The sequence below is a fragment of the Acanthisitta chloris genome, unplaced genomic scaffold, assembly GCF_000695815.1.
Source record: "Acanthisitta chloris isolate BGI_N310 unplaced genomic scaffold, ASM69581v1 scaffold20789, whole genome shotgun sequence".
NCBI lineage: Eukaryota > Metazoa > Chordata > Aves > Passeriformes > Acanthisittidae > Acanthisitta > Acanthisitta chloris.
In genome coordinates, this window is record NW_008692317.1 from 1 (window position 1) to 22,266 (window position 22,266).

The window sequence follows — 22,266 nt, forward strand, 5'->3', positions numbered from 1 at the left end:
CTGGGGGGGTTTGGGCCCTGCTCGGCACTGGCATGGGGCACCTGGGCTGGCCCCGTGCCTGGTGCCTGGGAAAGCGTTCCCTGCTGGCACGGCCCGCCTTGCATTGAACGAGGAGTGCCTAGATGTGTCTGTATATATCTCTGCGTGTCTCTCTGTATAGATATGTGATTATATATTTACATATATATACGCTTATACGTTTGTATGCATTAATTTATGTATATATGTGTGTATATATCCCTCTCTATATAGATATGTGCCTATATGTTTACATGCATTCACGTGTATGTGTCTATATGCATAACTTACTTATATCTCTGTGTGTGTCTGTCTCTGTACTATAGCTCTCTATAGATATGTGCTTATATATTTACATACATAGACGTTTATACATCTATATGCATAACTTATTTATAGCTCTGTGTGTGTCTGTCTCTGTATTATAGCTCTCTATAGATTTGTGCTTATATATTTACATACATCTATATGCATAACTTATATCTCTCTGTGTGTGTCTATCTCTGTATTATAGCTCTCTATATAGATATATGCTTATATATTTACACACACAAACGTTTATATGTCTATATACATAATATTTATATCTACATGTGTGTATATATCTCTGTATTATATTTCTCCATAGATCTGTGCTTATGTATTTAAATACACGTTTATATATCTATATGTATAACTTATTTATATATGTGTGCATGTATATATATCTGTGATATGCATTTATATATTGCTAAGGAATTGGGCTGTGATGGATGTAAAATATAGATGCATATCTAATAAGATACTGTTTCTGTTCTGTCTGTTGTATGTGGAATATGCTTACATGGAATTGGGCTGTGCTACATATGATACAGATATAGAATAAGGTGTTATATCGGTTATGGATATAATCTCCCCTGACAGAGCTTGAGTCTGTGCCCTCTTGTCCTGCTGCTGGTTGCCTGGGAGAAGAGACCAACCCCCACCTGACTCCAGGCTCCTGTCAGGGAGTTGCAGAGGGTGAGAAGGTCTCCCCTGAGCCTCCTCTTCTCCAGGCTGAACACCCCCAGCTCCCTCAGCCTCTCCTCATGGCACTTGTGCTCCAGTCCCTTCCCCAGCCTCGTTGTTCTTCTCTGGACCTGCTCCAGCCCCTCAATGTCCCTCCTGAGCTGAGGGGCCCAGAGCTGAGCACAGGATTCAAGGTGTGGCCTCACCAGTGCTGAGTCCAGGGGCGGAATCACCTCCCTGGTCCTGCTGACCACACTGTTCCTGATCCAGCCCAGGATGAAATTTATGTATCTATGTCATATCTGTCACAGCCCAATTCCTTAGCTTGCATTTAAACCACAACCCATCCAAGGTGGCTTCTTCATCATTTTAGCTGGGGACATCTCTGGGTTTGAGCTTTCGGTTGTTAAGGGTTTGTTCTCCTTCTCCAGTGGCAGGTGAGGTGAAGGATGGACTCCCTGGATCACATGCTGACAGACCCCCTGGATCTGGGCCCCTGTGGAGAGGGCAGTGGCTCAGGGATCATGGAGGATTGCATGCTGGGCACCACCAGGGTCAGCCTGCCCGAGGACCTGCTGGAGGACGTGAGTAGTGCTCAGACACTTCACCTCGTTAACTCCCCCGTGGGGCTCACAGAGCTCACATCAAAGAAACAAGATCTTTCTGGCTGCTTTGGAAAAGGTGTCCAAAAGAGCTTCATTAATCTCAGGAAAACATTTTTTAACAGGATTCTCTTACATTCTTTTTCTTATTTTAAAATTACTTGTAAGAAAATTGTTACCAGCTTTGAATGTATTTCCTTGTTGTTAGCAGTACCATTAATTTCCTCACCTTTCCTCTTGATGCTCTGTTGTTTTCTGCGTGTGTTGTGACACTGTCTCATGGCTGGTGTTACTGCACCACAGAAAGCCTCAAGGATTAGACAGTTGTCAAGGACATGGATGGATTCGTTTAAGGAGATGCTGGAGGTGGCACTTCACAGAATCACAGAATATTCAGAGCTGGAAGAGACCCACAAGGGTCATCTGGTCCAAGTCCTGTTCCTGCACGGGACACCCCAACAATGCACCCTGTGCCTGAGAGAATTGGCCAAACACTCCTGGAGCTCTGTCAGCCTTGGGGCTGTGCCCACTGCCCTGGGGAGCTGTTCAGTGCCCAAACACCTCTGGGGGAAAAATCTTTGCCTAACATCCAACCTAACCCTCCCCTGACACAGCTCCAGCTGTTCCATTCCATCAGGTCACTGCCAGAGAGCAGAGATCAGTCACTCAGTGCCATGGTCTGGTTGACATGGTGGTGTTAGGTCATAGCTCAGAGGTCTTTTCCAACCTGACTGACTCTGTGATTTTCTTCACTGTTGTTTCTCACTCTCTTTAGCCTGACATCTTCTTCGACGTTGTCAGCTTGTCAACGTGGCAGGAGGTCCTGACAGATGCCCAGCAAGAGCCAGAGAGCAGAGATCAGTCACTCAGTGCCATGGTCTGGTTGACATGGTGGTGTTAGGTCATAGCTCAGAGGTCTTTTCCAACCTGACTGACTCTGTGATTTTCTTCACTGTTGTTTCTCACTCTCTTTAGCCTGACATCTTCTTCGACGTTGTCAGCTTGTCAACGTGGCAGGAGGTCCTGACAGATGCCCAGCAAGAGCACCTCAAAAAATTCCTGCCTCACTTCCCTGAAAACAACAGAGAGCACCAGAACAAGCTCATCCTGACGCTGTTCAGTGGGGAGAACTTCCGATTCGGGAATCCGCTGCACATCGCCCAGAAACTCTTCCGCGGTCAGTGACCCTCGGTGTGGTTTGGGCTGAGTTCTCAGCTGGCAGTTGGAAGCCCCAGTGTGTGTGATGTGTGGTGTGCTTGTTGCAGATGGACACTTCAATCCGGAGGTGGTGAAGTACAGGCAGCTGTGCTACAAGTCGCAGTACAAGCGGTACCTGCGGTCCCAGCAGCAGTACTTCTGCAGGCTGCTCAAGCAGATCCTCGCCTCCCGCAACGTGAGTGTGCCCGGGGCTGGGAGGGTTTCTTCACACCACAGTGTCTTGGTGCTTGTGCACTCACAACTCTCAGAGGTCTTTCCTTTAATGAACTATAGAATCAACCAGGTTGGAAAAGACCTCCAAGATCACCAAGTCCAACCCTACCGTGGTCACTAGCCCATGGCACTAAGTGCCACATCCAGTCTCAGCTTGAAAACCTCCAGGGATGGTGAATCCACCACCTCCCTGGGCAGCACATTCCAATGCCTGAGCACTCTCTCCACAAAAAAATCTCTTCCTAATATCCAACCTAACCCTCCCCTGGCAGAGAATTTAATGAGTTATGATCCTGGTTTCCCAGTGGCTCTTACAGTGTGAGCACAGCAGACCTGTTGCTGTGTCTGCGGACTTCAGGTTTGGTAACTCTCTCTTGTGTGTAGTGTCTTTTTTTCCCTGCTCACCTTGTCCCCACTTGCTGCATTTGCCCCTTTACACTTTTCTGTCCTGTTAAATCATTCTGCCTTTTTTTTCTATCCTTTCTGTCATTCTGAAACAAGTGAAGTTGCTAAATATATATGTACTCCCCAACTTCACTGGGGACTGGTACAGGGTAGATCCAAAACTGGTTCTGATGAAGTCTTCCTTGGTGGGTGCTGCTGTCAGCTAATTGATTCCAACTGAAACATGTTTGCTGAAAATATTTGCTCACTTATCTTTCACTACACTTTGAAACATAGGGATGAAGATGAAAGTCTGTCTTATAGGAAATAGAATCCCAGACTGGTTTGAGTTGGAAGGAGCTTAAAATTCATCTATTTCCCACTCCCTGCCATGGGCAGGGACACCTTCCACTAGCCCAGATTGCTCCAAGCCCCATCCAACCTGCCCTGGAACACTCCCAGGGGTAGGGCAGCCACAGCTTCTCTGGGCAACAATACAGAATATTAGGAAGTTATTTCCTCTGTAGCATAAGAGGTAAACTATTTTCCCCAAAAGAGACAGTATTCCATGCCTATATTCCATATCTGGCATGAAAGCCTCACACATGGATCTCATGCCAGTGGTTAGGTTCTCCTCAGCAGTCCTCATAAAATGAGAGATATTGTTGTGTGTGCAGATGAAGGTGCAGAAATTTTGCCTTGATTTTTTTTTCCCCCTTTAAATGATGGTCTGAAATTTTGGATTTAAATCCTGGACACTGATCCCTGCTGAGGGTTATCTTACACACACCTGAGGTGCTCACGGCACCAACTCCACCTGGTAACCTTGCTGCAATTACCTGAGCTGAGCTTACCTGTCCTGGCTTACAGCACCATTGGTGACATAGCTAATGTCCTGTGCATCCCTTCTTCCAGCACCTGCTGGAATTAGCCAGGAAAGGAGGCCCTGAGATGACCCTGAAGAGAAAGCACTTCCCACCCACGTACGACTCAGAAGAGCGGGACAGACGGACACATCGGCGCTACCTGAAGATCCTGAGGGAAGTGAAGGAGGAGTGTGGGGACACCACCTTGTCTTCTGATGAAGAAGGTAATGCCCTGGGCTGAACTAAACACTTGAGGTGTCAGTGAAGAAAGACACATTTTTGATGTGGGGACTGTCTGTGACAGAAGAATGGAAACTGGACTCGAGTTTTACTAGACTTGAGTTTTGCTCTCTGTGATGAACACAGGGTAATAGAATACATAGATTGGTGATAGTTCTTGCATAGTAAATGTGTTTCTCTGTTTCAGAACTAATCTCTTGGCCTCCAAGTTCTCCAGCACGTTGTTCAAGTCCACCAGTTCCCCTGAGAGTGATCCCCACATTGTCAACCACAGACATGAGAACAGCAGGTGAGAACTGAACTAGGGCTCAACATGGATTTAGGGGCAGAATTGCTTTGAGACCCTGCAGGAAATCAGCTTGAAAAATCTGTTGTTTGATGGAAAAACTTGTAATGCTTCATTTTTGCAGTCTCCAAAGCACTTGGGGTGACCCTTGTGTCTCCTTCAAAGGGGTATGTGAACACAAGGATCACAATGTGTGTAATCCTACTGATTCCCTGGTGTATTTTGCCTTTAGTGGTTGAAGCATTAGCATAGTCCAGATTGAAATGTTTAGGAATCTCTCCTGTAATGGAGTCTGCAAACCCTTCAAGCTGGTTCTGGCTTCTTTTCTCTTCCATGCAATCAGCCATGAGATCTAGTGACCCAAGGAAGCATTGAAATAAACTGGTTGATTAAAAGAATGAAACTTGAAGAAAGAAAAATGAGTTACTGAACTTTGGAGATTGCTGGAAGTGGGAGTGGGTGGAAAGTTGCATTCTGTAAAGTCTGGAAAGTAATAATAATGGAAAAGTGTGGAAATAATACCTGATTTTTTTTTCCACTGCAGACAAGATAGAACTTGGGGAAAGTGATTTGAAGATGATGCTGAAGAAGCACCATGAGAAACGGAAACGTCAGCCTGTAAGATGTCAGAAAGTCTGGGGGTGGGACTGCATTTTGTCAGTCTTTTATCTGTTAGCCATCAGGCTCAAAACAATTGCTGCATTTTTGATGTGCAGCTGAGCCCTTTATTGTAACCTCAGTTCAGTTGTCAGTATACCAATGCAGCTCCTCATTGTGCTTAGCCAGTAAACAACAGTTGCAGTACATAACTTTATAAGCTGATCCCAGATTAGTTTGGGGCATTTCAGTACCTGGGTATTTCTGCATCCTTGCTGCTCTCTTAACACTTTGTCCTTTCCCAGTTTAATTTCTGTCCCGTTGTGCTAGGACCACCCTGATCTAGTCACCACAGACCTGACGCTTGAGGACATCATGTCTCGGGTGAATGCTGGCAGGAAAGGCTCCTTAGCAGGTTAGTGCCTTGGGCATGGTGTTTGTGCACTGCACAGATGTAGGGATTCATGTCTGGAGGGAAAGGCTGAGGGGGAAAGGGATCTGATAGATTGTTGTGTCCATTGCCTTTCTCATTTCATATTATATTTGGGTTAAAAATGAGAGGTTTTCTCTTGAGGACAAAAGTAAAGGTTCATGGCAGTGTCTGGGAAGGTGTGAACAAGTACACACAACATACATTCCTGGATATATATTGAAGTAGTTTATGACTCACTGAAATACAGGCAGAAGCTTTCTAATTACTCTTTTTACCTGTGATCATGTCTGCAGCTTTATTCGACCTTGCAACCCTCAAGAAAAAGGTGAAGGAAAAGGAAGATAAGAAGAAAAAGAAGCTGAAGGTTATTAAATCCGAGGTGGAAGATTTGGCTGACTCTCTTGGCAATGCAGATGGAATCACATCAATGTCTCGGGATCATTCTCCCCTCCCTCTGTCATCTGTCAAAGATGAGTAAGTGCTTCAGGGGGCCCTGGGCACCTGGCATGGATGGAGGGAGCAGCAGATGTTGCAGCTCAGGTTTTTGTGAGAGTTTTGCAGGCTTAGGATATGTGAAATGTGTAATGTTCATCTTTGTCTATGAAGGTGAGTGTTTACTCAGGGAACTTACTCTGCTTGTGTTCTCTTTCATTTGAAGGCCTCTGGAAGACATGAAGCCATGCCTTGGGATAAATGAAATCTCATCCAGCTTCTTTTTCCTTCTCCTGGAGATCCTGTTTCTGGAAGGACCTGCTACTCTCTCGGTGGTGAGGAGCTACCCACTTACCTAGGAATGTTTGCAGAATTAAAGGGTAGAGGGTTTTATTGCTGTGTAACGGTGATTTTTCCCCAGACTTGTCCTGTGAGATGTAGATTACATAGTAAAGAAATGAAACCTTGTGGGAGTGCCACCACATTCTGGTTTAAATAGGTTTCATGGATTTACTCGGCTGAATCTCTAAGTCTGTCCATACCCATTCCTTTGGTCTTGGTTAGGTATAGTCCATGGATTAAGGGCAGAGATGGGGAAGTGTTTTCCCCTTTTTTGGTGCTGAAATAGTGTTACAGTTATTTGGCAAAGTCAGGTGGTTTTTTACATACATAAAAATCTTTTTGCCCCTGGATGTGTTTAGCTGTTTCATGTTGTGTTAAAACAGTCTTGGTTTAAAGTGTAAGAGACTATTTCTTTTCCTCTTCAGCTTGAAGATAAAGTCCTTGACTGGCAATCTTCTCCTGCCAGTGCACTGAACAACTGGTTCTCCTTTGCCCCTAACTGGTCTGAACTGGTTTTACCTGCTTTGCAGTACTTGACAGGTGACAGCAGAGGTAAGAATAGCTGTTAAAACACTCATGATGCTTATACCTCTGTTCTAGTCAGTGCTGGTTTATATTACAGCTCAAATTAACTTTTAATCCATCTCCACAAGAAACCATTGCACTGCTGGCAGCAGCTCTGTGATAGGCCTTGTCACTTACATGTCTCAGTTGTGGTGGGCTTGGTTTGCATGTGGGTGGTAGATAAACCCCAGTTTGATTCCCAAGTATGTGAAAAATGTGTGTGAAATTGCCTCTGGACAGACAGTTTTTCCTGTTGGGATCGTGCTCTCCAGGCAGGATGTTTGAGGCAGGAAGAGATTAGTCTCTTCCCCCACGGAGTGAAGTCGTTGTGGTTGTCTTCAGAGATAATAAAAACTGAGCTGGATGATGCCCTGAGCAAGCCACTGGAGACATGAAACTTGCCAAGCTTTGACCTGGGGCTTGGACCAGCTGAGTTTCAGGCATTCCTTTCAAGCTGAATTATGCTGTGCTTCTCATTTGCTTAGTGGGAAGTTTAGCGGCAGAGATGGTGTAGATGATGGTGGTGTTTGCTGCATGGATACCTGATGTTCTCCATACCATAAATCCTGAGTGTGCTTCCCATGAGCCCAGGAACAGTCACTGTACAGTAAGAGCTCCTGGTGCCTCACAGCATGAACAGGCTCTCAGCTGACAGCCTGTTGATGGAAGGCTCATTATCCTGTTCTGTTCTTCCCCTGTGCTTGCATTCGTGCTGAGAGATGCTCACCTTCCCTTTGGGCAGGATAAATTTAGAGATGCACTTACATAATCACTTAAACTGCTCTGTCAGTATCAGCCCAAGTTGACAGCTTGCATTACCACAGCAGGATTTTGGGGTTGGACAGTTGTATGATGTGTCTGACAGGGATGTTTTTTATTGTAGATGCTCCTTCCAGCTTCTCACCTTTTGTTGAATTCAAGGAAAAAACTCAGCAGTGGAAATTGCTTGGTGAGTATCTTGTTCTCTTCTAGGGGTTCTATAACAGTAAAGGTCTGTTGTTTTCTCCAGGACTTCTACTTTTCAGCTCTCTGCGGCCTGGAGAGAAGCACAGAGCAGTTCATTATGTAGTTAGGCCTTTTCTTTTAGCTGAGCTGAGCTATGTTTTGGATTCAAGAATTTCACAGGACATCAGTATCAGCAGCAGGCAGAGCATAAAGGAGCAAAGGCTCTGAGCTGTATCTCTTTATGTTGCTGACTTAAGCCATGTTTGTCACCCTTCAAATCTGCCTGAATACCTTCACATTTTCCCTTTTGTAGAGTGTTATTCAGAGTAATTGTTGAGGATTACCCTTACAAATGAATTAACCCTCTCTGTGGAGCAAACTGAGCCTATGCTTGTATCTAAAAGTGGAAGCTGAAGAGCAAACTGATGGTCCATGTGCCCTGGCTCATACTGACTGAATTACACATCTTGTGTTTGTGTTCATTTAGCCACTAGGCAGAATTTTCCATTCTTGACTACATGGATTCTGGTGATCATATTTGCAGGCTTCAGCTGGCAGAGGTTTGGAGTCAGGAAGCTGTTCCTCTGGTCCCTTTCAGTTTGTGGTGGAGGCTTTGTAGGCACATGTTTCTTCTCATGGGCTCAGGGACTGGGGTTACTTTGGCGAGTGGGAACCACCTGCAGGGTTCAGGTGGCTGTGTCTCAGACAGAATCTTGCCTGCTGTGCCAGGAGTTGGAGCACTATCCTTTTACCAACAGTGGGTTTACACTGTCCTAAGCCTGGATGTGTCCTGGTGTTGCAATTGGAGCATCTGTGAAGTGGAGAAGGTGCCTTGGGACTGGAGATGCATGGAGGGAAAAGGAGTAGATGACTGGGAGGTACAAGCAACTAGTTTTGCAACAGTTAAAAGACTTCCATTTCTTACTTTTCCTGATTTTTTTTTTTTTTTTGACCAGGTACTTGCCAAGATCATGAGAAGGAATTGGCATCACTGTTTCAGCTCTGGTTGGAGACCAAAGACCATACCTTTTTCAAAGTGAGTTAGACAAAAAACACCTTTTAGCAGCACAAAACCTGAGTGAGTTCTATCCAGCTCTGACATTCCTCTCTTTCTCCCCAGGAGAATGATGACAGCTCAGATTCCATGCCAATGCCCAGAGTGTAAGTGTGTAATACTACCTGGAAGCTTCTGCAGTGTGTGTTGAAGGTGTGAGGTTTGGTCCTTGTGCCTCTGGAACTGAGTGGCTGGTTGGCACATCATTGGGGCAGGAGGAAACTTGACAGTCTGGTTTTATAATGCAGTAACTGGACTTCATAGAGTCAACTGATCTTCTCCAGATTCACATACATTGTCAGAGCAAAGCTGTAACCTAGTTTAGGTCCTGATAATGAGATTATTTACAGCATTACTTGCCTTCAGGTAGTGCATAGAGCATAATGTTACCATAAATGTAGAAGAAGAATGTGCAGGAGGATGAGGTGGCTGATCCTCTGGGATGTCTTTGGGACTGTTGTGGGCTCGCTGCTGCTCAGAACTGATGGTGACCTTTGTTTCAGAAGGACTGACTATGTAGTTCGGCCTAGCACTGGGGAGGAGAAACGTGTGTTCCAGGAGCAGGTAAGAAGATAATCCTCTTCATTTCAGAGACACATTTTGAGACAGTTGGTCACTGAAACAGGAGAGTTTGTATGGGATGTCAGTTGTATACTCTGCACAAACTGTTAGTCTGAAGAATTAGTGTTTCGTTAGCCTGAAGTAGGCATAAAATTCACTGACAACTTAGCCTAGCTGTTTGCTTCAAACACAGCAGTATTTCCTGTGGGTATTGGGAAAAATGAACAGATTGGTAGTGCCAGCCTCTCTATCTCCTCTGCCATCCCCCAGTGTATGAGAATGGTTTGTCTCTATTTTTGGGCAGGTATGAGTGCAGACAGAAGACAAGTGGCAATAACTGCACGCATACACGTAGTTATCTTCTCTGTAGTAGACACAAGTGGGAGCTGCAGGGTAAACACATGATGGGTGTTCTCCCTAGATACATCTGCAGGTGAAATTTTGGAAATCTCTTTTGCCAGACTGAAGGGGGAAGGAGTGTTTGCTGGGCACGAGGTGTATCTCTGGCACCTCTCTAGTCTGTGCAGCTGCTTCACACTGAACTTGCACACTTTGGTTAGGTGATGCTTTTGTGTTTGCCATTGAAGTAGTTTGTGCTTGTCTTGATCCAGACTAAGCTCACCTCAATGGCTTAGGTTATGATGCAAACATAGCACATGGTTTAAGAGTTTGCTGTGCCTGTGTCCTGCTGAGCTCAGTGCTGTGCTTGCCCCCAGGAGCGTTACCGGTACAGTCAGCCCCACAAGGCCTTCACCTTCCGCATGCACGGCTTCGAGTCGGTGGTGGGCCCTGTCAAGGGTGTGTTTGACAAGGAAACCTCCCTCAACAAGGCCAGAGAGCATTCTCTGCTGCGCTCAGACAGACCTGCATACGTCACCATCTTGTCCCTTGGTAAGGTGATGGCCAAAAATATTCCTTTAAAGAAGAAAATCTCTCCCCTGGCCCCTCAAACAGTGGCTTGGAGTTGAATGCTGTTCCCCGTGTTTGTCACTCCTAGCACAAAGCTGGCACAGATGATGTGCTTCAAGATGGTCCTTTATAATCTCCCCTCCTGTTTTTGAGGGCTCACAGGGGCTAGGTTTTAGTGAGCCTATGTTCTTGTGTTAACAGGCAGTTTCATCTTGCTCTGAGGTTTGCAGCTTACCCAGAATGTGTTGCATGAACTTCTCATGTAACTCTGGGGCAGCTATGTCCCTCTTTTTGTTTAGGAATGATTTGTGTATATCTTTATTTGTAATTTTTAGTACTTGAGGAATATTTAGGATTGTTAGGTCCTTCAGAATGAAAGATAGTAAAGTAAAATACTTTACTATCTAGATCTAAAGATAGAGCAAGTAGGCACTGAGAGAGAAGTAGTAACAGAGCAATTCCAAAATGTGTTCATAATTTCATAGTATATGAAGGGGTTGGAATGGAGCTTAGAGATCACCCAGCCCCAACCCCCTGCCCTGGGCAGGGACACCTCCCACCAGAGCAGGTTGCTCAAGGCTTTAGCCAACCTGGCTGTGAACACTGCCAGGGTTGGGGCAGCCACAGCCTCCCTGGGCAACCTGGGACAGTGTCTCACCACCCTCACAGGGAAAAAAACCTTCTTGCTCATACCTAATCTCTCTGCTGGAGTGCCTGCACAGAGCTGCCTGGGCACAGCTGCAGTGTAAGCTCTGGGTGTGTGTTGCAGTCCGTGACGCTGCCGCTCGCCTGCCTAACGGAGAGGGAACTCGTGCTGAAATCTGTGAGCTGCTCAAGGATTCCCAGTTCCTAGCTCCTGATGTCACCAGTGCTCAGGTAAGTTGGACGTCATGCCTGACCTCAGATTCTCGTAGAAATGCACTGCACAGACCCAGACAGTATCCAGTGGCTAAGGCCCAATGTCTTTTTGCTGCTGTGACTAGCAGAAGGCAGCTGTGTACTATGGTGAGCTGCTGCAAATCTGTGGATGATAAAAAACAGCTAGAAAAGCCACAAAGTTAACACTGTCATAGAGCTGTTCACACGTGGTGGATTCACTGTCCATGGAGGTTTTCAAGCTGAGACTGGATGTGGCACTTAGTGCCATGGTCTAGTAACCATGGTAGGGTTGGACTTGATGGTCCTGGAGGTCTTTTCCAGCATGGTTGATTCTATGATTCTATAATTATAGATTGAGTAGCTGTGAGTGTTCAGAGCTTTCAGCTTTGGTGGAAGCTCCATTTAATCCAAGATGGCAAACAGCGTCCTGTGCTGCAACATCTCCTCTCAGTCAGTTCTTACTCAAGTGGAGATTGCTCACAGTTTACTCAGGTTTTATACCAAGTAGGATTACTCTTCTGTCCATGACTTTTGGCTAGTCCAGCCAGGGCCATGTTGTCATCTGTGAATTCTGCACTTGCAGGTGAACACTGTTGTTAGTGGTGCTCTGGATCGATTGCACTATGAGAAGGATCCCTGTGTGAAATACGACATCGGGCGCAAGCTCTGGATCTACCTGCACAGGGACAGGAGTGAGGAGGAGTTTGGTAAGCCTCAGGGGTACCTTAAGGATGGAAAATGTTTGTAAATCTCTTGAGCTCCTTCACTCCAGATGAATAATGAACATTATTTTGCCAGTCTGGCTCTTTGCTCAAGTCAGTTTGTTACTTAGCCCATCAGCACTTACATCCAGCCTTGCAGAGCAGTGAGGCACTTTGAAGCACTTGCTTGAAAAACAACATCACATTTACAAGAACTGCATGTGTATGTTCAGTCACAACTTGCTTTTGTGTCTTATTTTCAGCCTTTTTGGCTAATTTTACTTGATATTTTTCTTTGCACTGTTCCACGACTGTGTGTGTTTGATTTCTTGTCTGAAGAAGAGCTTAGAGGTCTGATTTGGCCTTTTCAGTCACTTTGCTTGTGCTCAGGAGCTCTAACCATTAATTCCTACTTGCAGAACGGATCCACCAGGCTCAGGCTGCTGCAGCAAAGGCCAAGAAAGCTCTTCAGCAGAAGCCAAAACCTCCAGCTAAAATGGTAGATTTCTTTGCTTGGGTTTGCTTTTGGGATTGGGCAGGTTATTGGTCTTAATTTAATCCGTAAGTTCTGCATCCATAGCACGTGATGAAAATTGCCACGTACTTGAGTTACGAGTTAATTTTGTAGATGAATGTCAGTGCTGGTCCAGCACAAAATGAAGAAGGGAAGAGGGAACTTTTCCTCCTCCCAGCTTTCACTGTTATCCCAGCAGAAGGGGCACTGCAATTCACTGGTGCTCCCTGTATTAGGGATGGTCTCTCAGATCTAGTTTTGAGGTTAATCTGTAGCAGAGTGTGTGGAACACATTTCTCTCCCTTGCTCTGCTGGAACTGTCAGGGTTTGGATGTCTCTGGTGTTACTGATACCAAATATCTCTGAAGTTCTGGGAGTCTGCATGTTATGGCTGTTTGTCACAGCTGAGGTGCACTTTTCCCTTTGAGCAGGAGCAGCCAAACACAGGAGCCCACCCTTGACTGCAGCTGGGGAAGGCAGACAGCCAGTCTGATTTCAGGATTTAGCTCCAGGGCACCATTCCCAACCATTCAGAACTCAAAGTGCTCAGCCCACTGTGGGGTGCAGCAATCAAGCCCAGTTTTTGTGATGCTTGCTGTGGTTTCTTTGCAGAAGTCAAGTAGCAAGGAGAGTGCAGCAAAAGCTCCCCCCAGCAGCACAGCAGAGCCCAGTCAGCTGAGCCTCAGTGACTCCAGCATGCCACCAACCCCCGTGACTCCTGTGACACCGACTGCACCAGCACTGCCAGCAACACCCATCTCACCCCCTCCAGTGTCTGTGGTCAGCAAGAGTGTATCCAGTGCTGGGTCAGAGCCAGCAAAGCCCAGCCAGAGGTACTGCTTCTGTCTCAGATGTCACTGCTGAATGTTACTGCTTGTTTGGCAGCAGTTTGTGCAATTCAGTAATGAGGGAGTTGGGGTTGCTTAGCCTGGAGAAGAGGAGGCTCAGGGGTGACCTTACCACTTTCTACAACTACCTGACAGGTTGTAACCAGGTGGGGTCAGGCTCTGCTCCCAGGTAACAAGTGATAGGGTGAGAGGAATTGGCTTCAAACTGTGCCAGGGGAAGTTCAGGTTGGACCTTCTCTTGGAGAAGAGGAGGAGACCTCAGAGCAACCTGGCAGGAGCTGAAGGGGTTCCAGGGAAGCTGCAAAGGGACTCTTGGTTAGGAACTGCAGGGACAGGACAAGAGGTAATGGGGAGAAATTGAAAGAGGGAAATTTAGGTTAGGTCTTAGGCAGAAGTTTTTCCTGTGAGGGTGGTAAGACACTGTCCCAGGTTGCCCAGGGAGGCTGTGGTTGCCCCAACCCTGGCAGTGTTCACAGCCAGGTTGGCTAAAGCCTTGAGCAACCTGCTCTGGTGGGAGGTGTCCCTGCCCAGGGCAGGGGGTTGGGGCTGGATCATCTCTAAGCTCCGTTCCAACCCCTTAACAATCTATAAATCTGTGACATTAGGAGGAATTTCTTCACAGAAAGTGTTGTTAAACATTGTAATGTGCTGCCCAGGGAGGAGGTGGAGTCACCATCCCTGGAGGTGTTTTAAGGAGAGACTGGACATGGCACTTAGTGCTCTGGTCTAGCCAACATCGTGGTGTTAGAGCGTAGGTTAGACTCGATGCTCTCAGAGGTCTTTTCCAACCTGAGTGATTCTATAACTTTCTTACACCTCTGCTAACCTACTGGCTCTCTCTTTCCCCCAGTGTTCTCCTGGTATCATCCCCCACCATGCCTCAGCTGGGGACATTGCTCTCCACGGCGCAGAGCTCGCAGGCCCAGCCCGGGACGGCGCCCACCCCGCGCGTGGTCAGCCACAGCAGCTCCTCGGGGCTGCCCCAGGTGAGGGTGGTCACTGCCCAGCCCAGCCTCCCTGCCGTGCCCCAGCAGGCCCCAGTGGCCACCCAGCAGCAGCAGCAACCCACAGCAGTGCCTCAGATCCGTGTTCCAGCCACGGCCACGCAAACCAAAGTGCTCCCCCAGGTGAGTTGGGCTGCGTGGGGTGCTGGGGTAGCTCTGGTGTCTAGTCTGATCACTTCTGGTGTTTTGGTGTGTGCTCCCTTTGAACAGAGCACAGAAACAGTTTTACATACACAATACTCTCCAGTGCTCTATTTTCACCTTGTTGCCTGTTCATTTGGCATCATCAAATTTTGCCTTGCATAAAAACTCCATAGTAGAACTTCGTCATACAATCACAGAATTGTTAAGGTGGGAAACTACTGTTAAGATCATTAAGTCCAACCATCAACCCATCGCCACCACTATGTTCACCACTAAACCATGTACTCAGCTACCACATCCACATGTTTTTTTGAACACTTTTAGGGGTGGTGACTCTGCCTGGTCTGTTCCAATGCTTTATAACTCTTTCTGTGACAAAACTTTACCTAATATCCAACCTAAACCTCCCCTGGCACAAGTTGAGGCTGTTTCCCCTTGTCCTGTCCCTTGTTACCTGGAGAAGAGGCTGAATGCCACCTGCCTACAACCTCCTTTCAGGTAGTTGTAGAGAGCAGTAAGGTCTCCCATGATCTTGCAAGCTGGGGCACAATCCAAAGGATTATTAGATTGGTCATACTGTGTTAGTCTGCTCAAAGGCTTCTTCCATGTCTTCTGTAGGCTGTGATGACTCTGCCAGTGAAAGCTCAAACCAGCCCTGTGCAGGTGCAAAGAGCAGGAAGCTCCGTGGCAGGACAGGCAGGTATCACTGTGACAGGGCTGTCTGCAGCACCCAGTCCTGCTGTGAAGCCAGTGACCAGCTCTCCAGGCAGTTCTGCTGCAAGCACCTCCTCCACCACTGTCATCCAGAACGTAGCGGGGCAGAACATCATCAAGCAGGTGAGAGGGAGGGAGACACAAGGAATTGGGCTCCATGACCTGGTGGTTTCCTGCTTGTTGTGGCAGATGTGACACACAGATGTGAGCACTGTAGTGAGCTGTAATGTGAGTTGATGGACAGTTAGGCATTGCTGGTTTGGTGTGTTTGAGCCTTGTTTTCACCTACAGGTGAAACATGTTTGTGCAGATTCTCTACCTATGTGTCTTCAGATGTTGACCTCTTAATTCATCTTGTTTGGAAAGGGAAACAGCTCCACAGTATTTCCTATTTCGTATGGGTTTGGGACTGATGCACAACCAGAGCTATTTTCAGTACACTCCTGAGTGCTAATGTCAGCCCACTTTGATTCCAGTGGGAGCAAACATCATCCTGTTGGGAAGTTCTGCTTTGAGTGTGCAGAACTGTGTCCTGATTTGATGCAGGTGTTTCTCTGCTCTCTCCCAGGTGGCTATTACAGGACAACTTGGCATGAAGGCCCAGACTGGCAGTGGGATCCCCCTCACAGCAACCAACTTTCGGATCCAGGGGAAGGACGTGCTGCGCCTGCCGCCGTCGTCCATCACCACGGACGCCAAGGGGCAGACCGTGCTGCGCATCACCCCGGACATGATGGCCACCCTGGCCAAGTCCCAAGTCACTACTGTCAAACTGACTCAGGACCTCTTCACAGCAGCTGCAGGAAGCAGTGCTGGAGGGAAAAGCATCTCTGCCACTTTGCACGTGACATCCAATCCTGTCCAGGCTGCTGATTCTCCAGCCAAGACTAGCACGGCCACTTCTGCTTCTTCCAGCCCAGCTGGAAGCACAGTGGTCAAAGTGACTCCTGACTTAAAGACTGCAGAGCCAACGAGCTCTGCCTTCCGCCTGATGCCTGCTCTGGGCATGACTGTGGCAGATCAGAAGAGCAAAACCATAACTACAGTGGCATCCACTGAGGCCAAGCCAGCTGCTACCATCAGGATCGTGCAGGGGCTGGGGGTGATGCCCCCCAAAGCTGGGCAAACCATCACTGTAGCTACTCATCCTAAGCAGGTGCCCTCGTCTTCAGCAGTGAGTGTGGCTGGCACAGCCCACACCTCAGCTGTCTCCTTGCCCACTGTGAGTGCCACAGTGTCCAAAGCAGTTGCTGTGGCCTCGGGGGCTGCAGGGACCCCGATAACCATCGGCACAGGAGTGCCTGTCAGCACCACCGTGGTGTCCACGTCCCAGGCAGTAAGTAATGCTGAGCTGACACTGCAGGGGGCTGAGGAAGGGAATGCTGAAATATCCTGATGGTTTGTGGCTGGAAACTTCTCTTTACAGCCATTAAGTGTGGTAGAATCACAGCATGGTTTGGGTTGGAAGGGACCTTAAAGGGTCCTCGTCCCATTCCACCCTCTGCCATGCGCAGGGACATCTTCCTCTAGCCCAGGTTGCTCCAAGTCCCGTCCAACCTGACCTGGAACACTTCTAGGGATGGAGCAGCCACAGCTTCTGTCCTGAATCTGGGTCTGCAGTGCATTTCATGGGTTTAGATTGTAGCTAAATGCCCCCCAAAAGGTCAGATACATCTTCTCCCAGGCAACCAGCAGCAGGACAAGAGGGCACAGACTCAAGCTCTGCTAGGGGAGGGTTAGGTTGGATATTAGGAAGAGATTTTTTGCAGAGAGAGTGATCAGACATTGCCATGGGCTGCCCAGGGAGGTGGTGGATTCCCCATCCCTGGAGGTTTTCAAGCTGAGACTGGATGTGGCACTTAGTGCCATGGGCTAGTGACCACAGTAGGGTTGGACTTGGTGATCTTTGAGGTCTCTTCCAACCTGGTTGATTCCATGATTCTGTGATTCCCTTCTCTCCTCTTGCAAGTGAATGAAATAAACTTCATACATCTCATGTCCTGCCTCATGCAGCTCAGTGTCTTGCCCCACACCTTGGGAATAATTTCCCGTGGAATGGTGGCATAGAACATTCAGAGCTAGGAGTGCCTGTAACTTGTATTAATACCTTTACTGATTTCCCCTTTTAATGCCCAAAAGGCACCATCAACTGTATGGTGGTAGTTACATAAGCTAATTGACACTATGATAGCTTCCTAAGGATAAAAATCATGGATATTGTGGTGCAAACTGCTGTGGGTTTTCAGAGCTCAGGCAGCTGTGTAATGAGTTTGAGGTGCATTTTAACGAGCACAGATTTCATCAGCAAAGCTGCTGTTGGTTTCTGCTCCCAGGACTCCTACAAAGTAAGCTGAGTGGTAATTGCATGTTGTCAGGCAGTTTCTCTGCTGAACTCCCTGTGGTTCCTCACGTGTTCTTCACCTTCTGCAGGGCAAGCTCCCAGCACGGATCACGGTGCCTCTGTCGGTGATCAGTCAGCCAGTGAAGGGCAAGAGTGTGGTCACTGCCCCCATCATCAAGGGCAACCTCGGGGCCAAGTGAGTGCTGCTTCTGCTCCTCTAGAAATGGGCTGAGGAAGGTCTGTGTGCAGTAGGTTCCTGGGGAGTGAGCAAGCAGAGGGTGGAAGAGAATTGCAGCCTGCTAATAGGTCCATTAGCTGCAAGGAACTGAATGAATGTGGTGTCTGCAATAAGGTTATGGTCTGTGTTTAGGGGCCCTGAGACACAGGTTGTAGCAAATACACTGAAGCAAAAACATTCTTTGCCTTGAAACCAGCTGCTAGATTAGTTCTGTGTGTTTGAGCAAGAATTAACCCAGTGACACAGCTGAAAATATCTGTAATTTGAAGCCATCTCTCCATTCAAGAGGCCAGAGAAGTGTTAACTGCCTCAGTGAAAATTCCTCTGGCATTCAGATATCAGTCTTGCTGTTTATTCTTCCATGAATTCTGATAGTGTCTCCCTTAGCTAATATTCCAGGGCAGAACAGTGAGTGCTCAGCTGTTTGCTGCACTGAGAACTGTTCAGGTCTGGTCAGGCTAACCCAGTGATGCACATGGTCAGAGTTAGAGGGTGTAATTCAAGTGATAAATTAATTCTCTATCACAGTGATAAATATTGACATAAACTTGTCACTTGTATCTTTGCCAGTTTTGGAGGGGGGAACCCACTACTTAAAATCATTAGTAAATGAGGCAAGAGCTCTATCTCCCTAGCAACTGCAGAGCAGTTTGTGAGTCACAGAGCTGAGCCTGCTGTGCTGTTTACTAACCTTCCAACAATTATTTTTCCTCAGCATCAGTGGATTAGGTAGAAATATCATCCTGACTACGATGCCAGCAGGGACTAAACTGATTGCTGGGAACAAGCCAGTGAGTTTTCTGACTGCACAGCAACTGCAGCAGCTGCAGCAGCAAGGCCAGGCCACGCAGGTAAGGGCACCTACAGTGATCATTTCATTTACTTTTTTATGGCTCAACACCTCTCTGAGAACTTTGCACTTGATCCATGGGGATCCAGAAAAAGAACAGGCACACAGCCTGGCTGTAGTGTCTGCATTAAGTCCATCAACTCCTTTCCTTTCCCTTCATCCAAGTAAAGGTTTGGAAGTATAATGAATGTAAACCAATTAATCCTGTCAGGATTGTTTCTGTACACTCAACACTTCTTGTAGTGCTTTGTGCTTTGGTTTCTGTGGGTCACTGTTTCTTGAAGCAGTCGCTTCACTGCTGTGCATGTCCACCTTTCTGTCTGGAAGCTTAGTAATCTCTAAATCCAAAGTGTTATCTGCATTGAGAACTCCTAGTAACAAGTCTGTATAAGTGAGGTATCCAATGGATCCAAGTCCTTCCTGTGAAAAGGTGTAAAAGTAGCTGACGTGTAGGTTTTTATTTAAACTAGTTTTTAGGTCTTTCCAATCTGGAAATCTCCTGCCACCATCCCATGTGGACAGAGGATGGAGTGATCTTCTCATGGCAGATTCTGTTATTGAGGGGGTTTGGTGCTGGATTTTCTTGGCAGCAGAAGCAGTTTCCCAGAGCATGGTGCAAGTGCAATGTATCACTGGTGGTTCCTGACAGGAGTTTTTTCCTTTGCATTTCCAACAGGTGCGAATTCAGACAGTTCCAGCCTCCCACCTCCAGCAGGGAACAGTCTCTGGCTCTACTAAAGCAGTGTCCACTGTGGTTGTGACAACAGCTCCATCTCCAAAGCAGACCCAGGATCAGCTATGAACACTGGTTTGACCATGGACTGCTTTCTAAGGACTCCCCTGAGCCTGTTGTCATCCTCCATCCAACCAACCACCCAGGGCTGCCTGACCACAGCCACAGCCAGGGCCTGGAGTCAGCACTGTGCTGTCTAGGCAGAAATTCCACAGAGAGAGATGCTGTACCTGCAAACAGAGTGTAACACCAGGTTCTGTGGCTTTGATCATTTAAGAAATGTCTTCCTGTTCTTTGTTCTCTTCCCATCCAAAGGGCTCCTGGCAAATAGCATTTCTGTGTGGTTTGGGTTGTGGACAAAGCAGTTGTCTTGGGTCTTCCTTGTGCAGAGAAACTTGCTTAGAAGGGAGAATTCAGTGGCTTCTCAAAGTCTCCTTGTGCTGGAGTCTGGATGTCTCTGCTGTGATCTAGTGACAGTGGTGGCTTGGACACCTGAGTTTGTTGTGACATAGCCTGGAAATAGATCCCTAAAACAGTCAGTGTGCTATTTATAGACTTTTAAATACCTCTCCCCTCCTCTGAGCTCAGACTCCTTTTGAACAGATCCCACATCCATGTCAGGTGTCTGTCAAAGGCAGGTGAGATTCGAGGTGGTTTTTGCTCTAAGGCAGCAACTAACCATGGGGAGAGGGAGAAGAGAAGAATGTCACTGTGTGAACAAGTCTGTCAGCAAATGGGAATGTAAAAGAAAGGAAAAAAGAAGTTGTTCACCAGAAAGATCCTCTTAGATTTCCTCAACAAATAAACCTTTTTATCAGTGAAAAAGGCTGAGGCTCGTTGTAAAAGTTTGGAATATGTTTTTAGATATCCCAAACTCTCTTGAATTCTCAAGAAATGTTTTAACCCATGACCCAGCCTTTAGTTGTGTTTTTACCTTTGCAGTTTTATCTCTCTATGTAAATTTATTTGAATTTTGCACATAACAGAGATGAATTTGTGACTGTTCTGACATGACCTTGCAGCTGAATGACATCAAAAGATGTGTTGGACCAGGAGAAGAATAAAAGTGCAGAAAGCCTTACAGATCTCTGCCACCTCATTTGGGTTCTGTGCATCATGTCTTGTGTACATTCACTTTCCAGCTTGCCAAGGGCTAAGAGACTGTCCATCTTCTAAGATGATTCTTTTTCTCCTGATTTATTTTGTCTTTTTTTTTGTTTTAAAGACATGGTTTGCTCCAAGGTATGGGATATAATGTATTTTCAGCCCCAGGGTGTACAGCTGAGGGCTGTGGTGGCTGGAGCTCTCTGTGTTGCTGCTCAGGACCACCTCACCTGAGCAGAGCAGGGTTTGCTGGGCCTCAGGCTGGGGAGGGTGGATCTTTCTGTACAGTATCTAACCCACTTAAGGATAGGTTGAAGGAAATTGGGTATTTCACTAAGAAAAGTAGTGACTGGATGTAAATACTGAGCAAGCAGGACACGTCAGTACAGCATTTGAAGGTAAGTGCTTGAATTGTGGCTCAAATGCTTCAGGAAGGGAATTTGAGGTGCAAAAGGCTTTCTGTCCTGCTTGGTCAGTTTGGTACTTTTTTGTGCATTTAAGGAGCCAACAGAAAGGATGTGATTTGGGAGGGTGTTCCTGAGTCCTTTGAGTTGGGCAGGTAAAATGAGACATTAAAAGAGGCAACAGGCAACTTCCTGGTATTGCTTGTGTGAAAGAGCCTCTAAATTCAAAACAAAATCAAGATAATCTGCTGTGTTAGTTCTGTTCCTAACAAAGTTGTGCAGTGTCCAAACCTACAGCCAAGTGATGAAGGATGGTCAGAGTGAAGCCTTTTGGATTTCTGTCAGTCCTTGTGAGTCTCACTGGACTCAGGAGGCTTTGGCAGGGCTGAACAAGAAACCTGCACCTCATCCAGGAGTTCAGTGTGTCTCAGGTGGGTGCTGCTGCTCTTAAGACTTTTGCTGTTACCAGCACCATTAGCCTTTGCTAAACTGGTTACTTATATGAACAACCTTTGCATTCCTTACTGCTTCTCTTGGGTCCATTCTCTCTACTTTTGGAGTCTGATCTTCAGGGAAGCTGCATCAGGCTCTGGGCGAGCTGCTGACTTTGAATGGCCACGTGCTGGGTGAGGGAGAATATGTCCACTCCCCACTTCTGAGAACAAAGTACATCCTGTTGTGGTTGAGCTGCTCTGCTCTGGTTGAAGAGTAACCCTTCAGCTACTGCAGTCAAGAGCTCTTGTTTTTAATAAGTAACCTTTAACTCCTACACAGTAGGCTGAAGGGCAGAGAGGGGCTCCAGTGCTGCTGTGGTGTGTGCTGGGGCTGGGTGAGGGCATGTTTAAGGTGGACTCTATTCCAGGTGGTGTTTGTTCCTACAGCCTCTTGCTCTGGAGCCTGAAAGCTGTTCCTGATGAGTACTGCAGCAAGAGCTGCCAGGGCAGTGTGTGTGCAGGGGAGGAAAGCCTGGAGAAAGTATTTATCCTGCCATTAACCAATTTCCATCTGTCTTGCCTGAAATCAGAGGAACATTCAGCCTGATGCATCTTTGCCATTACCTTTTTTAATTAGCAAATGAAGTACAGCCTGGCTTTGCCCCAGTGAGATGCTCAGTAGACTTAGCCAAGAGCCTTATTTCCTG

At 47.0% G+C, this 22,266-nt stretch overlaps 1 protein-coding gene across 1 annotated transcript; it reads left to right on the plus strand.

Annotated features, from left to right (window-relative positions):
• The first annotated feature begins 1,449 nt into the window (after window positions 1–1,449).
• Window positions 1,450–19,797, plus strand: NFRKB (nuclear factor related to kappaB binding protein). The gene is made up of 25 exons (XM_009082628.1): window positions 1,450–1,589; window positions 2,583–2,784; window positions 2,873–3,000; window positions 4,338–4,512; window positions 4,716–4,817; window positions 5,359–5,432; window positions 5,742–5,826; window positions 6,138–6,318; window positions 6,503–6,611; window positions 7,044–7,170; window positions 8,066–8,131; window positions 9,084–9,163; window positions 9,248–9,288; window positions 9,685–9,745; window positions 10,459–10,633; window positions 11,421–11,527; window positions 12,114–12,237; window positions 12,651–12,730; window positions 13,358–13,578; window positions 14,444–14,720; window positions 15,360–15,578; window positions 16,024–16,791; window positions 17,886–17,992; window positions 18,750–18,885; window positions 19,561–19,797. The coding sequence occupies exons 1-25, from the start codon at window positions 1,455–1,457 to the stop codon at window positions 19,684–19,686; spliced, it is 3,906 nt and encodes a 1,301-aa protein (XP_009080876.1). The 5' UTR covers window positions 1,450–1,454; the 3' UTR covers window positions 19,687–19,797.
• The last annotated feature ends 2,469 nt before the right edge of the window (window positions 19,798–22,266 follow it).

Coding starts and splice junctions, on each gene's coding strand:
- NFRKB (XM_009082628.1), top strand. CDS start 1,455: ATGGACTCCCTGGATCACATGCTGACAGACCCCCTGGATCTGGGCCCC. Junction 9,164..9,247: donor AAGACCATACCTTTTTCAAA/GTGAGTTAGACA, acceptor CTTTCTCCCCAG/GAGAATGATGACAGCTCAGA. Junction 10,634..11,420: donor CGTCACCATCTTGTCCCTTG/GTAAGGTGATGG, acceptor TGTGTGTTGCAG/TCCGTGACGCTGCCGCTCGC.